General features: G+C 42.8%; 2 protein-coding genes across 2 annotated transcripts in view; one reads left to right on the forward strand and one right to left on the reverse strand.

The window, feature by feature from the left end:
* The window catches only part of LOC104280341 (vascular endothelial growth factor receptor 1), a gene marked incomplete at its 5' end in the record, with an annotated part of 42,318 nt that extends 29,253 nt beyond the window's left edge, over positions 1–13,065 (forward strand). Inside the window, 9 exons of the mRNA XM_009877959.1 lie at positions 384–481; positions 1,023–1,145; positions 2,236–2,347; positions 3,938–4,037; positions 5,361–5,466; positions 5,560–5,690; positions 6,082–6,166; positions 7,235–7,326; positions 12,861–13,065. Of these exons, the coding sequence (XP_009876261.1) occupies positions 384–481; positions 1,023–1,145; positions 2,236–2,347; positions 3,938–4,037; positions 5,361–5,466; positions 5,560–5,690; positions 6,082–6,166; positions 7,235–7,326; positions 12,861–13,065 (1,052 nt within the window). The remainder of the gene's footprint in view (positions 1–383; positions 482–1,022; positions 1,146–2,235; positions 2,348–3,937; positions 4,038–5,360; positions 5,467–5,559; positions 5,691–6,081; positions 6,167–7,234; positions 7,327–12,860) is intronic.
* Positions 13,066–15,755: 2,690 nt separating this feature from the next.
* Positions 15,756–21,351, reverse strand: part of PAN3 (PAN3 poly(A) specific ribonuclease subunit) — a 62,064-nt gene continuing 56,468 nt past the window's right edge. Inside the window, exon 18 of the mRNA XM_009877958.1 lies at positions 15,756–18,701. Within this exon, the coding sequence (XP_009876260.1) occupies positions 18,561–18,701 (141 nt within the window). The 3' untranslated portion in view covers positions 15,756–18,560. The remainder of the gene's footprint in view (positions 18,702–21,351) is intronic.

The raw sequence follows: 21,351 nt of genomic DNA on the forward strand, positions 1-21,351 counted from the left end.
GTCTGTGATATTTTTACAACATACTGTGCATCCCTGAAATTTTTTTCCTCATTTATCACCCTAATAAACATCCGTGGGAGACGCTCACACGGTCATGTCCAGAGGCTAGAAGATTTAAAAAAAGATTATTTCCAGGGTTACTAAATCTGACAGGAAAATGTGTGATTGTTTCTTCTGACTGCTCCTTATCTTTGGGGAAAACACAGCAGTGTCCAAAGCACGGGGCATAAAGCAAGCACTATTTTTGTTTCCAGTGACAGTGGGTTGACCTTCGAATACTACTCTATGGAGACTGAATTTATGGGAGTACTAGGGTCTGTAAGAGATGTAATTAACTGCCTTTGAGCAATCTGTGCAACAAATTCTGTTTTGCACCTTTGCAGATGCTGATGAGCTCTACAAGTTGCCCCTCACTATGGAGGACCTGATCTCCTACAGCTTTCAGGTGGCCAGAGGCATGGAGTTTCTATCCTCCAGAAAGGTGAGTCTGGGGCTGGGAATTTTTTCCTTGCAGAAGAACGGGATTCAGAGGTGAAATCGTGTCTATGTTTTAGTGACACCTTCCTTGGGAGAGCTCCCAAAGGAAGAGCTGTTTTCCTCTTGGCGTTATAAATATAATAGTGTGTTTATCCAAGTCCCTGAAGTCCATAAACACAGGATCATGGCTTAAGGCAGTGGGTCAAGCTCATTCATTCAGGGAAGATCTTTTGGGTGTGGTGGGATTTTTTTTCTTCTCTTCAACATCTATTAGGTAGGGAGCTCCAAATGAATCAGTGCTTTCCCTGCACATGTCAAAGGGCTTAAAAAATTATCACTTTCTGGATTTGGGAAGTTTGGGTTTTTTTAAGAATTGCCACTGTTCACAGTAAATTCAAGCAAATATAGTCAACTTCCCTAAAAATATTAAACTGATCTCTATAATAATCATCATCATCATCTTAAAAAGGATATGGGAGACAGTCAGGAAATTTGTAGGCAGGATTAAGGAAATGCAGTTTGATTGTGAAACTGTTTTATTATAGTGCATTCATCGTGACCTGGCAGCCAGAAACATCCTTTTATCTGAGAACAATGTCGTGAAGATCTGTGATTTTGGCCTCGCAAGAGATATTTATAAGAATCCTGATTATGTGAGAAAAGGAGATGTAAGTCAAGAAGCTATTTACCCAAATGTTTATAACATAGCATTTCAAACTGTCCACCAAAATGTTCTGCAGACATTCACATTTCCTGAACTTTAAAGAGCTCGACAGCTATCACGGTTTTTATGTGAAGATGAGCTATCCAGATGCATTGTAGCTCTGGAAGGCATTTCTGTCTTCAAGCCCAAGTCTTGCACATGCTAACCGTTTCACCGCTCTGCCTTGTTAAATACTTTAGATATGTTTTAGATATGTTTCTTGGCTGTCTCAGCATAATCCCCTTACTCAGTAAACTCCAAAACAAGGTGCTGAGCCGCCTGGGTGCACCCGTACCAGAGCCAGGCACCGCTTGTGGTGCCTCAGACAGCGGAGTGGGACTCTCTGCCTCCAGCACCTACTCATTGCTTTTTTTGCTTCTGCTGCAAACAGCACAGTAAGTCCCCTGACAGGGCTGGGCCAGTAAACTGTGCCTGCGCCTGCTGATGCTGTGAGGATTTGGTGTGGGCATTGTGGTCACACAGAGAGTCTCTTTCTGGAGGTCTCACCCACCTGCTAGCTATTCCCTTGTCCATAAATAGCTTTCAAGATTTACAGCTCTACGTAGTAGCTGAGAAATGTTCTTCACATAATTTGGGTACTGCTCAGGAGACGGTAACAGGCTGTGCTGAGGGGACTTCAAGGGTTGCCAATATACTCCTGCAAATCAGGCTTGGAAAATTTCCCTGAGAATATCTCTGACACCATCACGGAGTGATTTGCGCTTGGATTTGCACTCCCCTGTTTCTAGGATGCTGAAAAGAGATCTGTTTTCTTGCATATCCCTACATCCCTGTAAAGAAAAGGCCACTCTGGTCACAGGTTTCCAATGTCTGGTGTTTTGTGCCACACATATTTTAAAAATAGCCTTTTACTCCAACGGTTTGTCAAGAAAGTGTCTGAATGAGTGTGGGTTTATCTGGGCTGCCTGTAAGGAAATCCCACAGGTTCCTGTTTGAATGGTCATTATTTACGTAACAATATATAGTTGATTCATCTACGATTAAGTTCTTGTAGGCTTTGAAAATAATAGCCAGGTTTGTCCCTTTTACTCCAGGCTCGACTTCCTCTCAAGTGGATGGCTCCAGAATCCATATTTGATAAAATCTACAATACAAAAAGCGACGTCTGGTCCTACGGGGTCTTGCTGTGGGAGATATTTTCTTTGGGTATGTTAACTCTGCATGCCAGGAGCTGACTCAGTGGCGGGGATTTCCCCCTGCAGAAATACATCCATTACCTTCAACGAGGTTTTGCCAGGTCTTTAGTAAGGAAAGACCTAAATCTGGCAAAGGTGGGGTGGGGGGGTAGAGAGGAGAACTATGTGTATCACAGCCCTGTGAACTGGAAGTTTTGGTGCTTGTAAGGGCACTGAAAGCTGACTTGCCAGGCTGAAAGCCTCAATGGATAGCACAGCTATCTGAGCACTTTACCATCTATTTCTTTGCTACGGGCAAAAACTTCAGCTTCGCTCTTTTTGTTTTAGGAACCCTTGGTAGAGGCAGGGCAGCATGGCTGGAGCAGTCACAGTGGATTTTTTGAAGGCACAAACCAGGAAAATCGGGCAAACTTTTAAGTGTTTTTATTGACCTTGTGGGATAACAGAGATCTGGGGGGCTGTGTCGGCAGCTGCCAGGGACAGAGGCATCGTCTCCTGTGCCACAGATAGCATTCAAGACACCGAGTGCCATGGGCTGGGTGCTCCCTCAAAAGCTTCTTATTTTTCTTGTGGGATCTTCGCATGTCTCAGACTGTGTCACCCCGATTTCCAGCCTGGTCTCAGGCTGGTCCCCCCAGCCCAGAAGAGACCCAGGACTCCCCTCGCCCAGGCCGCTGGATGCAGCAGGTGAACCAGCATCTGCACAGATGCCACAGGATGAACTAGAGCATGCAATCCGAAATTAAAACCCAGTGAAGCTTTTTTTTTTTTTCCTTCCCCCCGTTTCTTTCACGTGGAAAAGGCAGGATACAAGATGTACACAGAGCGGGAAACAACAATGACTGTCAGAATAGAAGAATCTTAATTGGGTTCAACATAGAGGCTGACAAAAGAGGCGAACAGCAGAGGAAACAATACTATACAATTCTCAGGACAATCAATCATTTATTAGTTTAAATACGTGTTGTTGGTCAAGCTGCCAACTCTTGGGATTTTATGGCAGGCTCATAATACCTGCTATTTTTTTCTTAAAGCCCCAGCTCCTTGAACCTGGCGACTGCCTGACTCTCTGAAAGGTCTTTTTATTTCTTTCGTTTTCCCTTTTCCCGATATTTTTTTCTAAAGAAAAAAAGACCAACAACATAATCAGGATGCATCTTAAAAACACTGAAACTAGAAAACTAGTGCAAATGTGATATGATTTAAAACTGATTTTTTAAAATTTTATTTTCAGGGTGGTTTGGAGCATCTGGGGTTTGTTAATACTCTGCTTTCTAGAACTGGGGATGGTACAAAACAATAGAGAGATCATACCTGGCTTTTCCTGAGGGATACTTTTAAAGTCAAACTCGTGTGTATTTTTGGCATTCAGGCCAGGTAAGCATCACCAATAGTCCTCTCCCAAGGATCGGGGCTTGGAGAACCAGCAGCAGTTCCTTACCTGTGGCAGCTGGTGTGGCCCAGACCCCACAGGGGTCCCAGCTCTTTGCGGAGATGCTCCACACCCTGAGTGTTTGAGGGGGATGCGTAGGGCTAAGGCTTGGTCACAGGCGCCCAGCTCAAGGCATGTGTGACCCAGTTCTCCCAATGTCACTTCCAGGTGCCTCTCCTTACCCCGGAGTCCAAATAGATGAGGATTTCTGCAGCAGACTGAAGGAAGGCACAAGAATGCGAGCCCCGGAGCAAGCGACCAAGGAGATGTAAGATGCCTTTTTCTGCTTGTTTTGTGTTCCACTGCCCTCCTGGGCTGCCTTGCAGATAGTGCACTAGTCTCCACAAAAAGCATCCCATCCCAACATAAGAAAAACAACCCAATGCTGCCTCATATTTTCTTGCTGTCATCAGCATCTTCTCACATCCCTCCCCTTGGCCCCCTGGCCCTCCTGTAGGGTACGAGAGGGTGAGGAGAGGACATGGACCAGAGCCCAGCGCATCACCAGGGCTGGGCTCTGAGGGGAGCTGAGCGAGCAGCCCGGAGGAGGAAGGTCATTCATTCCTCTCCAGGTTTTTACCGACGTGCACACAGATAAGTGCTGAAGGAATGTGACAAGACGTCGTCTTGACTTAGGAAGTGACAGTGGAGGCTTCCTCGCAAACACTCGGGATGAGGGTCCACCCTTTCCTGGAGACGATGTCTGATGGCAGAGGAAGGTGACGGGGACCCGCAGCTTCCCAGCTTGTATCGCCTGCGGGGTTTGTCTGAGCCCTTCCACCACCACATCAGCTATTGCTTCCCAGTTCCCTGCCTTCAGGTGCAGCCTCCAGCTGCTGCTGCATGGCCAACACCTTTCTGGAGACCTTGGCAGTGGGAGGGTCCAAGTGAGACCCTGAGCTTGCAGCCCCTCAGCCCTGGGCACCTGCAGCACACCAAACATGCACCCTGTGGCACAAATCATCCAGGAGCTGGAACATATCCAGGGTATTTTACCCTGGAGGCAAAATCAAGTATGTGAGGGTGTCTTCAGTGTCTTTTTGAGTGCTATGTCATGACTCTAAATAGCAACACTTAACAAGTTCTAGAAGGAGAAAAAGGAAGCGAGCCAGCCGTACCTATCTGGGAGTATAACCCATTGGCTAATTTTATTATCCTAGTGACAGTAGATAAGAGGTTTTTTTCTCTTCCATGTATTTTATTGCAGGAAGGAAAGCTTGACTCGACCAACACAAGGAAGTGACACATTTGTATAAGTCATCTTAGGATGCCTTAACCTAAACATTGCCAGTTAATAGATGTTTAATACAAAGGTTTAATGTTTAATTAGGAATAAATAAAAGCAAGTATGACTAGTTGGCTAAATTATTCTTTTGATGTGGTCTGCCCACATGTGGGAAGAAGGCTTTTTTTCTTTTTTCATGGAAAGTTTACTTTTTTAGTAAGAAGCCTTAATGGTGTTGGAGAGCATCTTTGTAAAATCAGGCAGGCTCAGGAGTTATATCAATGATGAGCTGTGAGATACTGCGCTGCCTTGGATCCTAGTGAGCTGTAACCCCACCATGTGCTCATTTGCCTTTTGTCCTCACAGCTACCAAATCATGCTGGACTGCTGGCGAAGCAATCCCAACGACAGGCCAAGGTTCTCCGAGCTGGTGAAAAAGCTAGGCGACCTGCTGCAAGCAAACGTCGAGCAGGTACTAATGTGACAAACGCATGCTGTCACCAAGGTAGGCACGACTGTCTACATGGTCCCAGGAATAACGCTTCCATTTCTTGTATCTATTTAGGAAGGCAAAGACTACATACCCCTCAATACAATATTTGCAACAGAAAGTGTTTTTCCGCCTGCATCTGATGCATTGTGCAATGAAAATTTTTCTGTTTCAAGCTCAAATTGTGGAAGCACTGAAAATGTCAGGTGAGATGAGCAAGACTAAGACTGAGTTTGCTGGAAATTGTAGCTTGCTGCATAGCCTAGTCTGGACCTGGACAGAAAAAACCACTCAGAGATATCCCACATGGCTTGAGTGTCCCACCAGCCACCACTGCCAGGATCCTGTTGGGCTGGGATGGTCCATCAGCGTCCCTGCACTGGACAAACATCAGGTCATCAGGATTGGGTGCTGTGAAAGGGGCAGTGCCCCAGGGCTGGGGAGGGAGGTTAGGGTGGGGTCTGGTTAACATGTCCTTTTTGTGTAAACTACCTCGATGACAGGCAACTGCTTAAAGAAACAGAGAAATACACAGTGCTTCCTGCTTACGCACTTCACACTCTCACCAAAAATTGTCCTGATTTTTTTGTTGAACAGATACATAAACACTTTCAAAATAAAACCACCCCAGAGCATAAAGACATTTGAAGAGCTTCCCATCAAGGAAACGCTTGTATTTAATGTAAGTGACTCTTGGGTCAAATGGTACGCCATTTATTTCTTTTTATTTGTGTGCCAGATATATCCAGAGTGAATCAAGAAGGGAGTTTACTGCTTTGTCAGTTCTACTGATATGTCCAGTGATAGGACAAGGGACAACGGGTACAAGCTGGAGCATAGGAGGTTTCACAAAAATATTAGGAAAAACTTTTTCACTGTGAGGGTGACAGAGCCCTGGCACAGGCTGCCCAGGGAGGTTGTGGAGTCTCCTTCTCTGGAGACATTCAAAACCCACCTGGATGCTTTCCTGTGTGGCTGCCCTAGGTGATCCTGCTCTGGCAGGGGGGGGCTGGACTAGATGATCTTTCGAGGTCCCTTCTAACCGCTAACATTCTGCGATTCTGTGTGATTCTGTGATACGACGTGCTGGATCAGCTGTGGTTGCAGTATGGTCTTGTACAACATCCTACAAATTCGGGACAGTAGAACGTTACTGACTGTGCAATGGGCTGCAAACACTCATTCGCTGGTAAGAAATGGCTGGTGCCAGTAGGTCTGCAAGGTATGGGTGCCAAGTTCCCACCTGAGTCCCACTGGTGTAGGAAAGCCACTTAAAATCCCTTGGATTTTTGTTTTCATCTGAATAGTAGTGCACAAATGAGAATTGTGGGTCAGATTTCCATTGGAGGTTCCTAGTATGAACAAATCTTGTTATAAGGTGGAAGCTGGGGAAATGTCTACTGACAGGGCACGCATGCTGTCCTGGTGAGGGTGGGCACGGGTGAGAGGTTGGGGGAAGCTCTTAGTGATCCAGTTGTAAGCATTAAGTGGCAGAAGGTGGGAAGGGCAATATGGTGTTTGCAGGGTTGAACTAGTGGCTGGTCAGAACCTCGCTTTGCAAGCAGACACTTTTCTTTTAGCACTCTGTATCCATGTTAACAGCATGTGTTTGCTGCACCCCAAAGCATGGACAGTTCCAAAAGGCACTATTAAATGCCAGAAATCAGACCAAAGAGGAATCATGTCCATTGTAAAAATAACTTTCTAGAGTTAACACCTAGTAGGATTGCATCTTTCTTTTTTCTTCAAGGATTATCAAGCAGACAGCGGGATGGTGTTGGCTCCAGGAGAACTAAAACGCTTCACGTGGACAGGCATCAAGCAGAAACGGACGCTCTTTGGGTCTGTATTTAATGTTTCCTTCTTCTCTTTCAAGTTTTAGAGGGCAAAGGAGGATTCAAGATCCTTGTGCTACGTCAGGCCTAGTGAAAGTAGCTGAGGTGTCCCCAGTCCCTGCAAACACTCTTGCTGAGGGGCATCCTGCTCACTTGAGTCTGCAGTCAATCAGCCCCACACCTAATCCTCCATGCACCTTCAATGAAACAAATAACCCTCAAGCCGTTCAGTGAACAACACCAGTATGATTTATTAGCACTCTGTTGTTCAGCCTGATCCTCAACTTAATGCCAGGCTGGGCAAATGAGTGCCAGAGAGCACTAAGCCAAGGTAGAGGTAGGTAAATATAGGAAACGAGCCCTCAGCAAGCAGAAGGAGGAACGTGTGGCTGTGAAGGATTTGCAGTTGTTTCTGCAACTCCCCAAGGGCGCCCCAGCTGGGACAAGGCTCCCCATGCTTGTTTTCGCCCTTCTTTTCCATGACTCAGCTAAGCACGGCCCATTTAACACCCATGGGCTCAGGATGCGAAAGTGGCAACTTTACAATAGATGGATGTGAGGGCCTCACTTCTCTTCCTGCCTTTAAGCACTGTAATATACTGGCCACCTTCCTCCACCTAATTCCTGACAGCTGCCCAAGCAGGGAACTAGGGCTGCTCTAAGAAATGCGCTGCACTGACATGAACTCTCTGTAAATGGGAAACATTTGTTTTCTCAGTGCCGGTGGTGTCTCAGTTCCCAGCCACTGCAAAGCTGGCAGTGTCCATGGCTGGTTTAGGCTCACTGCTCTCAGCCAGCCCCGGGGACTGCCCAGAGCCAACCCATCCTTCATCTCATGCTGGCAGGAGGTCAAGGCCATCCTGCCTGCACTGAACTTGTCAGCGACTTGCAGCTGGGCAGGCGGGGAGGTGTGGTATTGTCTTGATGAACAATTGGAGCTGGCTGAAATGTGCAGTTGGGGCACAGAGGTCTTGCTTCAAGAAAAATTCCAGTGACTAAGAGGGCGTTGGTTAAATGCACAGAAATCCATGTAGGAGAACGTGCACACTCACATGGCCAAAATACACAGTGTGTGGGATAAATGTGCTGCTGGCAACAGTCTGCAATGGAGCACTGCTCATGCATGGCAAAGCTGGGGTGATTCAAGCCGCTCTGGAGAAGTGCTGGAAAACCCTTTCTCCTGCCTTGACCACTCACATTTCAGAAAAGAGGCTTGTGAGCAGTTTTACGGTACTTTGATTTTAACAAGATAGTTTTCCGTACTTGCTTTTGAGGAGCCAGGTACTACAGAGGTTGGAATGCAGGTGGATATTAGAGAGCTCCAAAGGATGCAATGTTTCCTAGGCGTGGTTTAGCCTGTTTTTCCTTTGTGTAAATGTGACATTTCTGAAGGCTGCTGTCAGCCACAGAGACGACATGACAACTTCCCCAAATGAGATGTATGATGTCCTGGTGAACAACAAGATGACCATGAGCCAGTAATGTGCCCTTGTGGCCAAGAAGGCCAATGGCATGCTGGGGTGCATCAAGAAGAAGGTGGCCAGCACGCTAAGGGAGGTCATACTCCCCCTCTGCTCTGTCACGGTGAGGCCACATCTGAAGTACTGTGTCCAGTTCTGAGCTTCCCGGTCCAAGAGTGACAGGGAACTACTGGAGTCCAGCACAGGGCAACAAAGATGATCGAAGGACTGCAGCATCTACCATATAAGCAAAGGCTGAGGGACTTGGGTCTTTTTAGTCTGGAAAAGAGAAGACTGAGGGGGATCTTATCAGCGCTTATAAATACTTAAAAGGGTGGGTATCAGGAGGATGGAGCCAGCCTTTTTTCAGTGGTGTCCAGTGACAGGAGGTAATGGGCACAGATGAACTTAGGAAGTTCCAACTAAGCATGAGGAGGAACTTTACTGTGAGGGTGGCAGAGCACTGGAACAGGCTGCGCAGAGGTTGTGGAGTCTCCTCTGGAGATTTTCAAAACCCACCTGGACGCTACCCTGTGCAACCTGCTTTAGGCGAACCTGCTCTAGCAGGTGAGCTGGACTAGGTGATCTCCAGAGGTCTCTTCCAATCCCTACCATTCTGTGACTCCGTGAAACGCGTGAAATGCCTTTTTCTTTGCATGGCACAGAATTCATGGAGTGTGCTCCAGGCATCCCTCTGGAACTACTTTAAAGAGCATTTTTAGCTGTAGAAGGAAAAGGAATGCTTAGATAGGAAAAAAAAATTAACTCAGTGTCTGCTAGAATGTAAATCCCTAGGGAAACAGAACAGTTTGCTGAGAACATGCAAGGTCGTCTGGCCTGCAAGCTAAACAAGTGGTACTGTAGTGCTATGCCAGTAAGCACTCATGTATATGAATACACTCAGTGACCCTTTAGTCCATACATATTCCTTCAAGTGGTAGCTTCTTAGCTAAGCATCCTTTATTTAGGCTAAATCAGGCCAGTAAATAATTACCCCAGAAGTTGTCCTTAACAGAAGATAGGGTAGAGCTTGGTGGGAGTTGACATGCATGAGTTGGTCTACCTAGATACACAGTCCTGCTTCCTCCCTTGCACCTCAAGTATCCTTCTCTCTGGTCCTGCCCACTCTCTTGTCCTGACATTTCTGCTTGACTTGCCTTGCAGAGAGCTGGTTCAGGTCGCTGGGTTACCAAAACAGCCCCAGAATAGTTTCTGGGCAAGCAGTAGCAGCTCAGTGTTAAGGCAGCTGGTGCCAGTGCCAGGCTGAGAAAGGGGTGACCACCTCTTTCCTGGCAGCACCCTCCAGCTAGATCACCTTCACTGTACTGCCCAACGGCTCCCAAAGCACTTATCATCACATCGTAAAACTCCACGCTGCAGTTTAGGACACAGAAAAATGCAATTGCACCGAGGTCCTCAGCCAAGGCTGAGGGTGCTTCGAGGCCACGTCCTTGCAGGCCAGAGCAGGCTGGCCTGCCTGCCCCTGGGCTCCTGTCTTTCCCTGCTGCCCAGGGCAGAAATACTGGGCTCAGCATGTTTTTTTTCCTCCATTTGAAGCTGGAACTGTGTGTGAGCCAGAGAGCTTTCAGACTAGGGGTACCCCACTGACCCACGTGAGTCCCCTCTTCCTCAGACTTCCACTGCTGTGGAAGGAAAGGCACCAACATGCAAAGCTCACCTTTGGCTTCACTATAGGAAACAAGTATCAGCCCAAACCCTGGTGAGCCACTCAGGCCCAGGTGGTGGCCTGGAGCACAACAAAAATGGTTGTTGTGTATCTTGGACTTGCTATGGCCATTGAGATGGAAGTAAGCGATACTGTGAGCAGTATAAAGAGAAATAAGTCTTTCCTAATCTGAGTCCTCAGGTAATAAGATTCCAACAGAAGAGTTTGGGGGCAGAGAAAGAGCAACTGTCTGAGCTCTGCTCCTTCGCAAGTGGAAATGATCCCAACTGCAACTCTCTTCTAGCTTTTCAGTATTGGTGAAAAAGCCCAACCCAAGTAAGCCAAAATCGTCAGGCTGGAGCAAACCCTAGAGTCAGAGCAAATTGCTAAGCCAGAAAAACAGTGAGATCTCCCACTACTTGTAAGCTGGAACAAGCATCTCAAAAGCCAGAGCCAGCCTCTAACCCCACTCCATTCTTGAATCTGTCAGGAAAGCAGCAGCTGTTTCCTCCAACAAATGATCCAAATAGAAACTCTGTCTAGCTGGCTTTTAAATTTATATTCCTAGAGTGGAAAGAAGATAATCATAGCTAGAGAAGCCTTCCCTGACTGTAAGCTCAGTCTCAAAATGAAGCCTGACTATGGATGCCAGGGCTCTGTGGGAGTGCGTGCACAGGTACAGCAGTGCACTCAATGTAAAATTAATAGATGTAGCTCTACTGGTATAAAGGTTTATTAATTAAAGTAGAAGTCAACTCTAGCTCACAAGAAAACTCTCAGGATGCAAAAGCCTGATGATGACTGAAAGGATCAAAGCATGATAATTTTAAAGCTTGTAACTTCACATGTGCACTCCACTTCTGCTAGCTCCCCACGACAATTACAGTGTAATTATGGAAGCATTTCTCTTTAAACCCATCACAAAAAGTCCACTGCATCTGTGACTAACCTTGTCACAGTTATGGAATTTATCCCAAGGCAATTACTTCTCCATCTGCCAACAGATGCAATATAAAAATGTGATGCATCTGCAAAAGGGTTCCTACTCATGAATTCCATCCATCTACAAACAAATGGAATGGAATGGTATTCATGGGAGGATCCTTTGATTTCCTAAGTTAGGATAAAAGACAGAGACCACGCTCCTTATAAAGCATGTGATTTAAAGATTCAAGAAATCGAGACATCTGTGAGAAACTATTACTTCTCCATTTCCTAATCAGGAAAGGCCCTGTGCTACCACAGTTCTGTACTTTACTGAAAGATCCAACGGCGCAAATTAAAATGAAAAGCAAAACCCTGGGCTCCAAAAGCCTCAACAGATGTTCTGACTGTCTTCTCTGGAATTTAAAACTAGGGCTGCCAACGTTCCTGACCTTATAAATGGAGAGGGGCAGAACATCCATGAACTTATAAAAATACAGGGGAGGGAATCTAATTTTAGGCATTGCGGTCCAACGTATGTTTACACTAGGATTTCACATGCAATCAATGATGGAAAATGCTCTGGCTTGTCCTTTGTCTACAGATAAACCTCTGGTATCTAAAGTCAATGGTGTGAAAATTCTCTCTGTCTTAACTTTCTTCATTATTGAAAGAGCCCTCTTAAGCACTGGGCTCTCTAAATATGGGTGAGAAACTGCTGCAAGGCAAACAATGTCTTAAAGAGTGGCTCAGCTGAGAAGACATTAAAGCCCTCTTGTCAAGGGCATCTTATAAAAGGCAGCCTACAGGATAAATGGTCCTTTGTGGGACAGAAAAACTAATTCAAACCAGGAGTTCATGTCTGCTGCCAAGAGAAGCCTAAGAGAGGAGATACTCAGACCTTATGCCCTTCCTCACAAACACGAACAATTTATCTTTAAAATTCATCCCAGCATTACGCTTTGGGAATGCCTACACTAAGAGCTTTCTCCTTTTGCCCCAAGTCTTGAGACCCTTCCTTACTTAACTCCTGCTAAAAAACCCCACCAATAGTTCCCTCAGGGAGAACATTTATGTGTGGGGACTCTATAGGGATGCACAGCCCAGCAGCAGCCTAGATGCCAGACACTTCACGCTACTTTGCCCTGCAAAGAAGTTTCATTCCCTAGCCCCTGCCATGAATGAGCAATTAGAGCTTAGGCTGAGCAATCAACTACTCCCCATAAGCATGACAACTCTAATACTTACAGGCACCTTAATAGTGATGTTCAGTCACAGCATCTCTGGTCAGAAGGGTACTCGAGGGAGACATAGGAGGGCTCTTTCAGTCCTCTGTCCCGCTCTCCCATTGAGCAATCCCATCTGCATCCATGTCGTTGCCATCATCTGAGAATAAACAAAGCTGCTTCTTGTAACATGGTTTTGCTCAAGCCATTAAAACAAATGCCTGTACATGTGAAATATGCTAACAGCAAGGCTGCTCTGTTACAGTGTGAAAGGTGCCAGCAGGAGCAAGGACTCGGTGCTTTCTGGAATAACCAAGCCAAGAAGTTTCTGCAGTTTCAGCTGTGACCAGCTCAGCGACTCCAAGCGAAGATACACGTGTGGTAATGCGGTGCTGGAGAAAATGAAAGCAAGCCATTCCCCCCCTCCCGACTACAACTCCGTCGTCCTTTACTCTCAGCCACCTGCTTAAGATTTAAATTTGCATTTAATCCAAAACAGTTCTTCTGAAACGCTGTCAGTTTAAAAGTCCTGCCCCAAATAAGTTTAATTACCCTAAAATTTAGAAAGATCTTAATTATCTGCTTTTCTGCAGACTGCAACAAGTATATACAAAATATAGCAACATACTAATGCTTAGGCCTTGACTTTCCCAAATGCTGAACACCAACAGCTGCCACTAAAATTGCCCAGTGCTTCTGAGAAGCTGGATGGTCATCATTACAGAGAAAACTGCTGTTTGGTCCCTGGCAGCAGGATGATATTTTGTGCTCGCCACTCAGCCTCTGCTCAGACTCAGGTGCAGCACTGGTGTCCCAGCTGGGAGAGGCAGCTGGCAACCCTTGGAAATAGGTGCCACTTGCACCCTATTGCTGGGGCCTCTGTAGTGCTGGAAAATGAATTATTCTTCAAGAGAAGAAAAACGAGAAGCAGATAACTCTCTACATTTTTTTTTTAGTGAAAACTCTGAGAAACTTGAGGCAAAGCTAATGCTCCAGGGGAGCTCCGTTAGCTTGCTGGGGATGGGGTGTTTTACAGCTCTCACTGCTTCAGATGGCAAATGCAGTTAAGAGTCTCACCAGGCAAGATTTCAAATTTGTGTTGCAAAACACGATTGGCAAGGATAGAGGAGAACTAAGATCAGAGCCAGGGCTGCAATAACAGGGAATACATATCAATTCAGTTGGGACAAGCCTGCTGAAATCAAGTAAATATTCTTGAAGTTTTGCACTTTGTCACTATGCCAACACACACACACTGGAACGGAACCACAAGCTAGATATGTTAAAGCCAAGCTCTGTCCATGAAACCTCGTGGACCTTCTGCACTGATTTTATTTATGGGAATCTGTCTGAAAAGACAGGATGGCTACTAAACTGCATATACTTTAAATGAACTGAGCACTGGAGAGTTTTTAGAGATTAGTTAGAAATGACAAGACAATCTCCTTGGAAAGTTAGAGCAGCTTTTCTATGAAGACAGCTGAATTTCCATGTTAGTTACCAGTATGTATGTACAGGCATACAAATGTATGGTTCACTTGCAGCAGACTTTTGTACAGCATTTCAGAAAGGGCATAAGTGTTCTTTGTTCGACAAGTATAAGGATGCACCATCCCCTTTCACTTTTGAATGCAGTATTAAAACAAGAGTTGGCCACTTAACACAGTAGCCCTGATATCTTCCAAATCAGCAATTACTGCCCAATCTCAGCCTCTTGTGATCCACTACAAATATCTATTAACTCAAATACCACATATAATGTGGTTCTGACCTCTCAAAACACAGCTTAGGAGCTGTGAATTTAATCCACTAACAAACTTAAAGGCAAACAATCTTTTGCATATTCACGAAGAAAAATGTTGTTGGATATTCAGGTAAAAGAAATATGCACCACTACGTCCAAGCTAAGCATCTATTCCAGATTTTTCTTGGCCAAGAGATCATCAGTTTTAAGTGTCTATTGCACTGTCTCTTGCTAGTAAAGCGTATTCGATCCTGATCAAAACAAAAGGAGAGTTTAAGAACAGCTTCTTAACTCCAACTGAGCAAAGATGGTTATGGGATGATGCCTCTCAAAGGAAATGTTTGCACGGTGTAAATATATAAATATGCTTTTTGTGCATAAATATTTAAGAAAACTGGACTACAAAGATTACTTTTATATGAACACCCTGTTTCTTCGGATGTGAATAACTCCTATTTTGTCTTGCATTTTCTGTCTTCATATAAAGTATTTGAGTGCTAAATTCATATACAATAAAGTTGCTTCTGAAACAATCCGCAGAGTTCTGCCAGACTAGTCCACCCAGTGTCACAGACTGCCGCAGCAGATGATTCATCTCCACAGAGATGTTCAATTGAGTGCTCTCTGCCGTACAGCATTTTAAAAATCTGCAGGGATCTCCAAGCCACACTGCAGATAAACTACACATAAGTGCTGCAAGGGGGCAGAGATGAAAATTTCTCTGGTAACAGGATCGCCCTGCAATGCCGCAAGGGTTGCACAGCTATTGCTGCACGTGACTAACAAGGAAGCTGGAGACTAGATGAGTGCGTCAGCTGAGCTTACTGCAGCTTATATAATAAAATTGCTGACATGCTGCAGTTTAATTGATAATGATTCCATGCTAAGTACATGCAGGGAGTACTGACAACTCCATATATATATTACACAAAACTTCACATTACATAAGTGTGGTCAGGACTGAATGCGTACAGATTTTACCCCAGCAGTAAATCATCTCACTTTTGCTGGTGAACAGTGTAGAAAAATAACTGTGGGAAAAGAAGTTGTCAGGACTCCACCTGCAAACTGACAGAGAAATTAATATGCTCTGTTATTGGGCAAAAAAGCTCAATAAACATGAAAGTAGTAACAAGGTTTTCAAAATCAGGCCTTGTCTAATAAAGCAGATCGTGACCTGACAGGAGCAGACGGGACTTGACTCGGGAGGTAAGGAAATGTGTATTAGCATGATTCTAGTCAACCTCATGTAAGTTTTAGTACATGTGGTAGCACTAAACACATTTTGTGACTTGTGATTGCTTAAACTCTGTTTTGCAGACACATTGAACACAAAAGAAATATGACAGAATGAAATACACCAAAGCTGAAAAGTCCTATATCCAACTTCACATTGTCAAAATAAGGCCGCGTTATTTCTGGTATTCTTTATTAAAAATACTGCTGTACACATGAAGAATGAAAACAAGATTAAAGATGAGTAACACATATCGGGATCATGACATTAGAACTTAACATACTGGTGCTTTTTAGGGGAAGCAGTTGACACCTGAATTACTGAAACAAGGGCAAATAAAAAATGCATAGGTACCCTCAACGTAATATTTACAATATAGTAAATACAGCAACAGAATTTAAAACAGGTACAAAAATTAAAATGACCAACATCAGGTGATTTCAAAGGTTGTCCCTTCTGTGCTTTTAGCTGTAAAAAACAGGAAGGTCAGAATTAAATTTCCCATCTGGGAGGGCACATCCCGGTGCCTCGTCTTTTTAAATAGAGATACACAGTTCTTATGAATGGATCAAACTACAACTTTAGGACAACCTTCTAAATGGAATTAAAACGGGGTAGAAGGTCTCTCCCCAAAAAAACACCCAAGCTGAACTTCAGACTGTTCAAATCATTCCCAAATACAGACCAAATGAAATAAATAGAAAACAAAGCTCATTTTTTTTTTTATTTTATGTATTACCTGACACCAAATATTTTCTGGCTGACATTAGGTATGAAAACTTATTAGCTGTCTACCTTTTTATTTTTAAACCAAGTCCTGAGGTTACTAGGGGCTGAAGGAAACTGACATTATGCAAATACACACAGGTTTGCAATTTAGACATGTCTCGCAGAGGGTGGTTTGCTGGTCTAAAAAGGATGAGAATTCAAGCCCTATTTTACCCCTGCCTTACGCTTTCACAAAATATTGGTCCACAAATTAAATTTTCAAAGGTTCCCAAACCCCACAACTGAACAGATGATCCCCTTTCATTTTCAAAGAAAACAATACTGGAAAAAACCTCAGCCCGCTTATAAATTAAGCATTTCATATTTCTTCTAGAATACAAGTACTTCTTTTTTGTACAAAAGAATTACAATATGATTTGTCAAAAAACATATAAAAGACAGCTGCTCTTCCTCAAATACATGAGCTAATGATAAAAGACTGTTTTGCATGTTCACTTTTCAAAGTTCCTGTTCCTTTTATATTAAAAAGAACATTCTGGCAACTGTTGTCATTTGAATATTAAACATTACGTTCCTTTTAAAATTCATTCGATCAAATGCAACAATAATAGATTTTTACTCAACAACTGATGCTACCTAATGTGGATTCAACCACATTTTCTAAAATGTGTAAAGCATGTCCCTAGTCTTCAAAGCTTTCGATGTGAAGAGAGTTGCTTTTTTCTTGATGCAAGTCTCAAGGCGGAGAATCATTTTAAAGCTTATAAAAGTGGACAGAGAAATATTAAAAACTTCTCTGAAAACTACAAATATTGAGAATTATTAAAATTGATGTCAGTAACATCAGTTGCAAGTGCTTAGAGTCTGTCCTGACCTTTTGAGTTTCCACATTTTCTTCATGGTGAGCACCCAGTGCTATTAAAACATTCAGTGCTGGGAAAGCATAGACACAGTCTTCACTACTGCTTTAAGAAAGGAAATTCCTACATATTTGGCAGTCTTCAGTATCAAAGTGTAGGTGTTTAACTAGAAATCCCATGAATACCCAAGTTTGGAGACAACTGCATGTCCAAATATTAGAAAGGTAACTGAGGAGGAAAATTCCAGACTTTTGAGACTGAATTACTTCAGGAATATTCATGTGTTGAGTATTATCAAAAGTAATATTACTTTGGGCTAAGCAGTGACTGCAAAGGCACAGCAGATCATTATCCCTCCAGATTCAGGCTGTAAAACTTGAAAAGCTCTTGATGCCAGACAACTGCTGTGTTTAGTTAATCTTCTTTTAACAGTGTCTTTGTATCTGTATCCAGTGTAGCGTACCATAATAAAGCTGTGGTTCAAAGAACAGAACTTTATACAAAAATTATACTGTAAATAACCTAAAGTAATACACTCCTGAAACTTCAGGCATTTAAACAATTTCTTTAAAAAAAAAAATCTATTAAAAAAATTGCATAAATGTAAATGCTTCTGACTAGCAGGAAAACGTACAAACAGTTTTTAAAAGGCGCTGGTTGTGTTTGGAGCAAGTTTGATATGCTCCTTAAATTATAGATGTTTTCCATTATGCTATTTTCGTCACTTCGCTTAGACAAAGTTCAAATCAAATGACAGGGGACTTTCTTTCCGGTTTTGTCAATTCTCTGATGCTTCACTTGACTGGTTTTAAAAAGTTTCATCTTCTCACATTTCTTTGAGTTAACAGTGGGTGGCATACAGAGCTTGCATACAACACACTTTTACAGAGGTTACAAACTGAATGGTCATTAATAGAACACAATTTCTATTATTTACCTGGTCCTTTATGCTATTCTGGGTGCAAATAATATAAAAAATGAATAAATTTTGCTATATCCTCAGTGACAAAAATGTATCCCAGAAATGTCCTTGCAAAGAGTTTCCCTTAAGTATACAATGTGGCAAAACTTCAGAGATCAGAAAAGTCTTAAAAAAATTAAAATTAGTGCATATACAAGTGGAAAAAATAAAAGCAGGAACATCATGCACCTGATGTGTTCCTTAATCTAAAATAAATTCTTCACAGATAAAGCCTCCAATGGCAGCCTTAGCTCTAGGATAAGTGAAACATTCTTCCCTTCAAGTAACAGTGTACCTGACTGAAGTGCAAGCAGCTTTGCTCATCTCCTGTTTGTTTCCCAAATGTGAAATGAGATGACAACAATAATTCAGCTGTAGTGCAATTTACTATTGGTTAAGTTCCTCAGCAATGTCCTGCATGCTTTCAGCAAATACTACAACTGACCATTTGCGGCTGCAATCAGTTCTTGAAAAGTATTTTCAAAGCAGCGTTTTAAATCGCTGTAAGTTACCACAAGTACACTCTTCTCATCTCTGGAAATGAGGCTTATTTTTTCTGGCACACCAGCATCTAACTGTAACAAGAATGCAAAAGATAAAATAAAAGAAGTGTGAAAGAAATGGCAAAACATTTCCCCAATAACAAAAGCAATCAATTTCTTGGCACGCAGGTTGTTGTGGCGCAGTTCAAATCTGCTAACACCACAGAAAGGAAGGATCTGAACTGCACCACAACAAGGTACTTGCCAAAAAACCGAGACATTTTGGTCTTAACCTGATGGACATTCCAGACCTTTGGACTAGGTTACCACTGTTTTCTTCCTTTTCCATAAAGCTAATAATCCTGCAATGCTCTCTTCCCCTGTCTGACGTTACATTTGCACAAAAGATCCACAAGCCTCCATGCAGGGTAGGCAGATTATTTCTTGCCCACCCTAAAACAAAATAATGGATTGATCAGCCCAACGTAGTCTGAAAACTGGTAGGAACTCAAATCTCACATTTTTGGCAGTACTGTAAAAACTGCTTCCTAAGATGTGTGGTACATTTCAACCCTTACTTGAAAGAAGATTACCTAGTTATAATACATAAACAAACAGATAAATTTGGATTAAAGATTAAAGTCTCTTCCTCATTTGTTCTGACTTCTCAAATTGACGAAAATTTTATGTTACACTATATACTTTAGAGATGTACCACTAAATCCTAATTTGGAACAGAGGAATATCCTGCTTTACTTGCCGAAGTCCCTTCCAGCACTATATCTTATGTTTTCACTTTGCAAGAAATGTTCATCAACTGACATTTGTCAGACTGTCTTAGAACGCAACATTTCCGTAGCTCTGTTCTAGTCAGTAAATTGATACTTCCAAATACTTGACACAACAAACTTTCTTGTTCCAATACAGAAGGTGGGGCAGAGGCAAGTGTGGTACAACACTACGGACACAATCTTTGGAAATACAACCCCAGCAGGATTAAATAAATATATTACAACGTTGTACTGAATGGCAGAAGAACTATTAAACTTGTCACTGAGATGTTCCACTAGCTGCTATCTGGAACAACACAGCAAGTTAGAAATTTCTTGCATTTATCTGCTAAAATAATATTCTGAGCATAACCTCAGAACCTTGGAACCTCCCAAGTTTCAAGGTCCTGCTTTGTGAACAGCCTCAGAAGGACAAAAGCAAGTCAATTAGCTTTTAATTCTTATTCAGTAGGATAAAACCAGCAGTCTCTTCCAACATCCATTACAAAATATTTTCATGATTAAGTTGTGTTCTCATTAGCATCATACAAGAAAACGGAGAATTATCCTTAATGAATCTATGATATGGGAGATCTGTATTAAGAAAGGCACACAGCTCATTAGAAACATCAATATTTACGGCTTGCTTTCTCTCCTCTTGTGGCAGCACATATCAGTATCTCAGATGAAAAGATCCCAAAATGCCACATGGAAAACAAAAAGGTTTGTGTGGGTTTTTTGTGGGTTTTTTTCTTTTGTTTGTGTGGCTTTTTTTTGTTAAACAGACTAATTTGCATTCAAAAGGAATGCTTTTGGAGTGTAGCAGATAAGCTCAGATAACCACCTTTAGTAAACCATACTACAAGTTTAAGAAGTGCTTTTTAGAGTGTATTTCCAAAGCAGAGTTCTGTAAACCTTACATTATTTGTGTGCTGAGCCCACAATCACAGAAGAGAAGAGCTTCTGTTTCGAAAGGTAAGCCATGAACATTTACAGAACAAGGCATTCTTTGACACCATCTCTTACCTGACCTACGAATTCAGGACTGTCCCCTCTTGCTACAGTACTGTACGGGTCACTGCTTTCAAATCATGATGGCATTTCACTGCCTATTTGAATATCAACATGCTTTCTTTTTGATTTAGCCTCAATCCCTTTAATGTCCTTTTTAAAGTGATTACAGACACCAACCAGAAAGATAAAAAGGAGGTTAAAGAAATGCACAGCAGTGGTCTATTAGGAGATTAAAAGCCTTGACAATTTAGAAAAAGATTTAACTGAAGTTAAGTCAGTTATTACATGTCAAAGGATCTGAATACATTGACATTTTTGCGGAAGAGAAAGTTGGCTATTCTAATGCTAGAACAGAAAATACTCGCTACTGAAACTGTGTATGTCAGTGTCTGCATCACCATTCTCTATGAAGTGAGTGGAATGAGCAGCTACAAACAAAAAAATAAACGGAAAAAAAGGAAAGAGTAGAATCTTAGTCTCCTATGAATTACTGAAGTTTGGAAAAATCATATAAAATAAGTTGAAAGCTGATCTGCCTATAAAAAAATAAATAAATCAGCTCATATTTTTTTTAATTTATGGAACAAGACACGTTCTACAACTACTATCTTGTGGCCTCTCACCCATCTCCTTTTACTAGACACAAGAGCGACCAGCTAAAATTTTGCTAGTGGTGCAGCTCTTGGAAAACTGCAAATAGCTTTGTTAAATCGACCTTGGAAAACAAAAGGCTGGAGAGGCAGGGGAAGTTATCAGAAGCAGACTTAAGATTTAAAGTCACAGAAATTTTCCAGGACTGTCCTACATAGTAAGGATTTTGCACAAATTTCTATTGCAGTCTGCCTCCTGTCTCCTATTCCGGTCAGCACAGTTTAGGAATGGATCCCTCTTGCCTTATGATCATTCCCTCTCGTAATTGTACCAGCAGAAATCTCCCCCAGTTAAAGGGGTTTTATGGA

The sequence above is a fragment of the Apaloderma vittatum genome, unplaced genomic scaffold (assembly GCF_000703405.1).
Source record: "Apaloderma vittatum isolate BGI_N311 unplaced genomic scaffold, ASM70340v1 scaffold2741, whole genome shotgun sequence".
NCBI classification, from domain to species: domain Eukaryota; kingdom Metazoa; phylum Chordata; class Aves; order Trogoniformes; family Trogonidae; genus Apaloderma; species Apaloderma vittatum.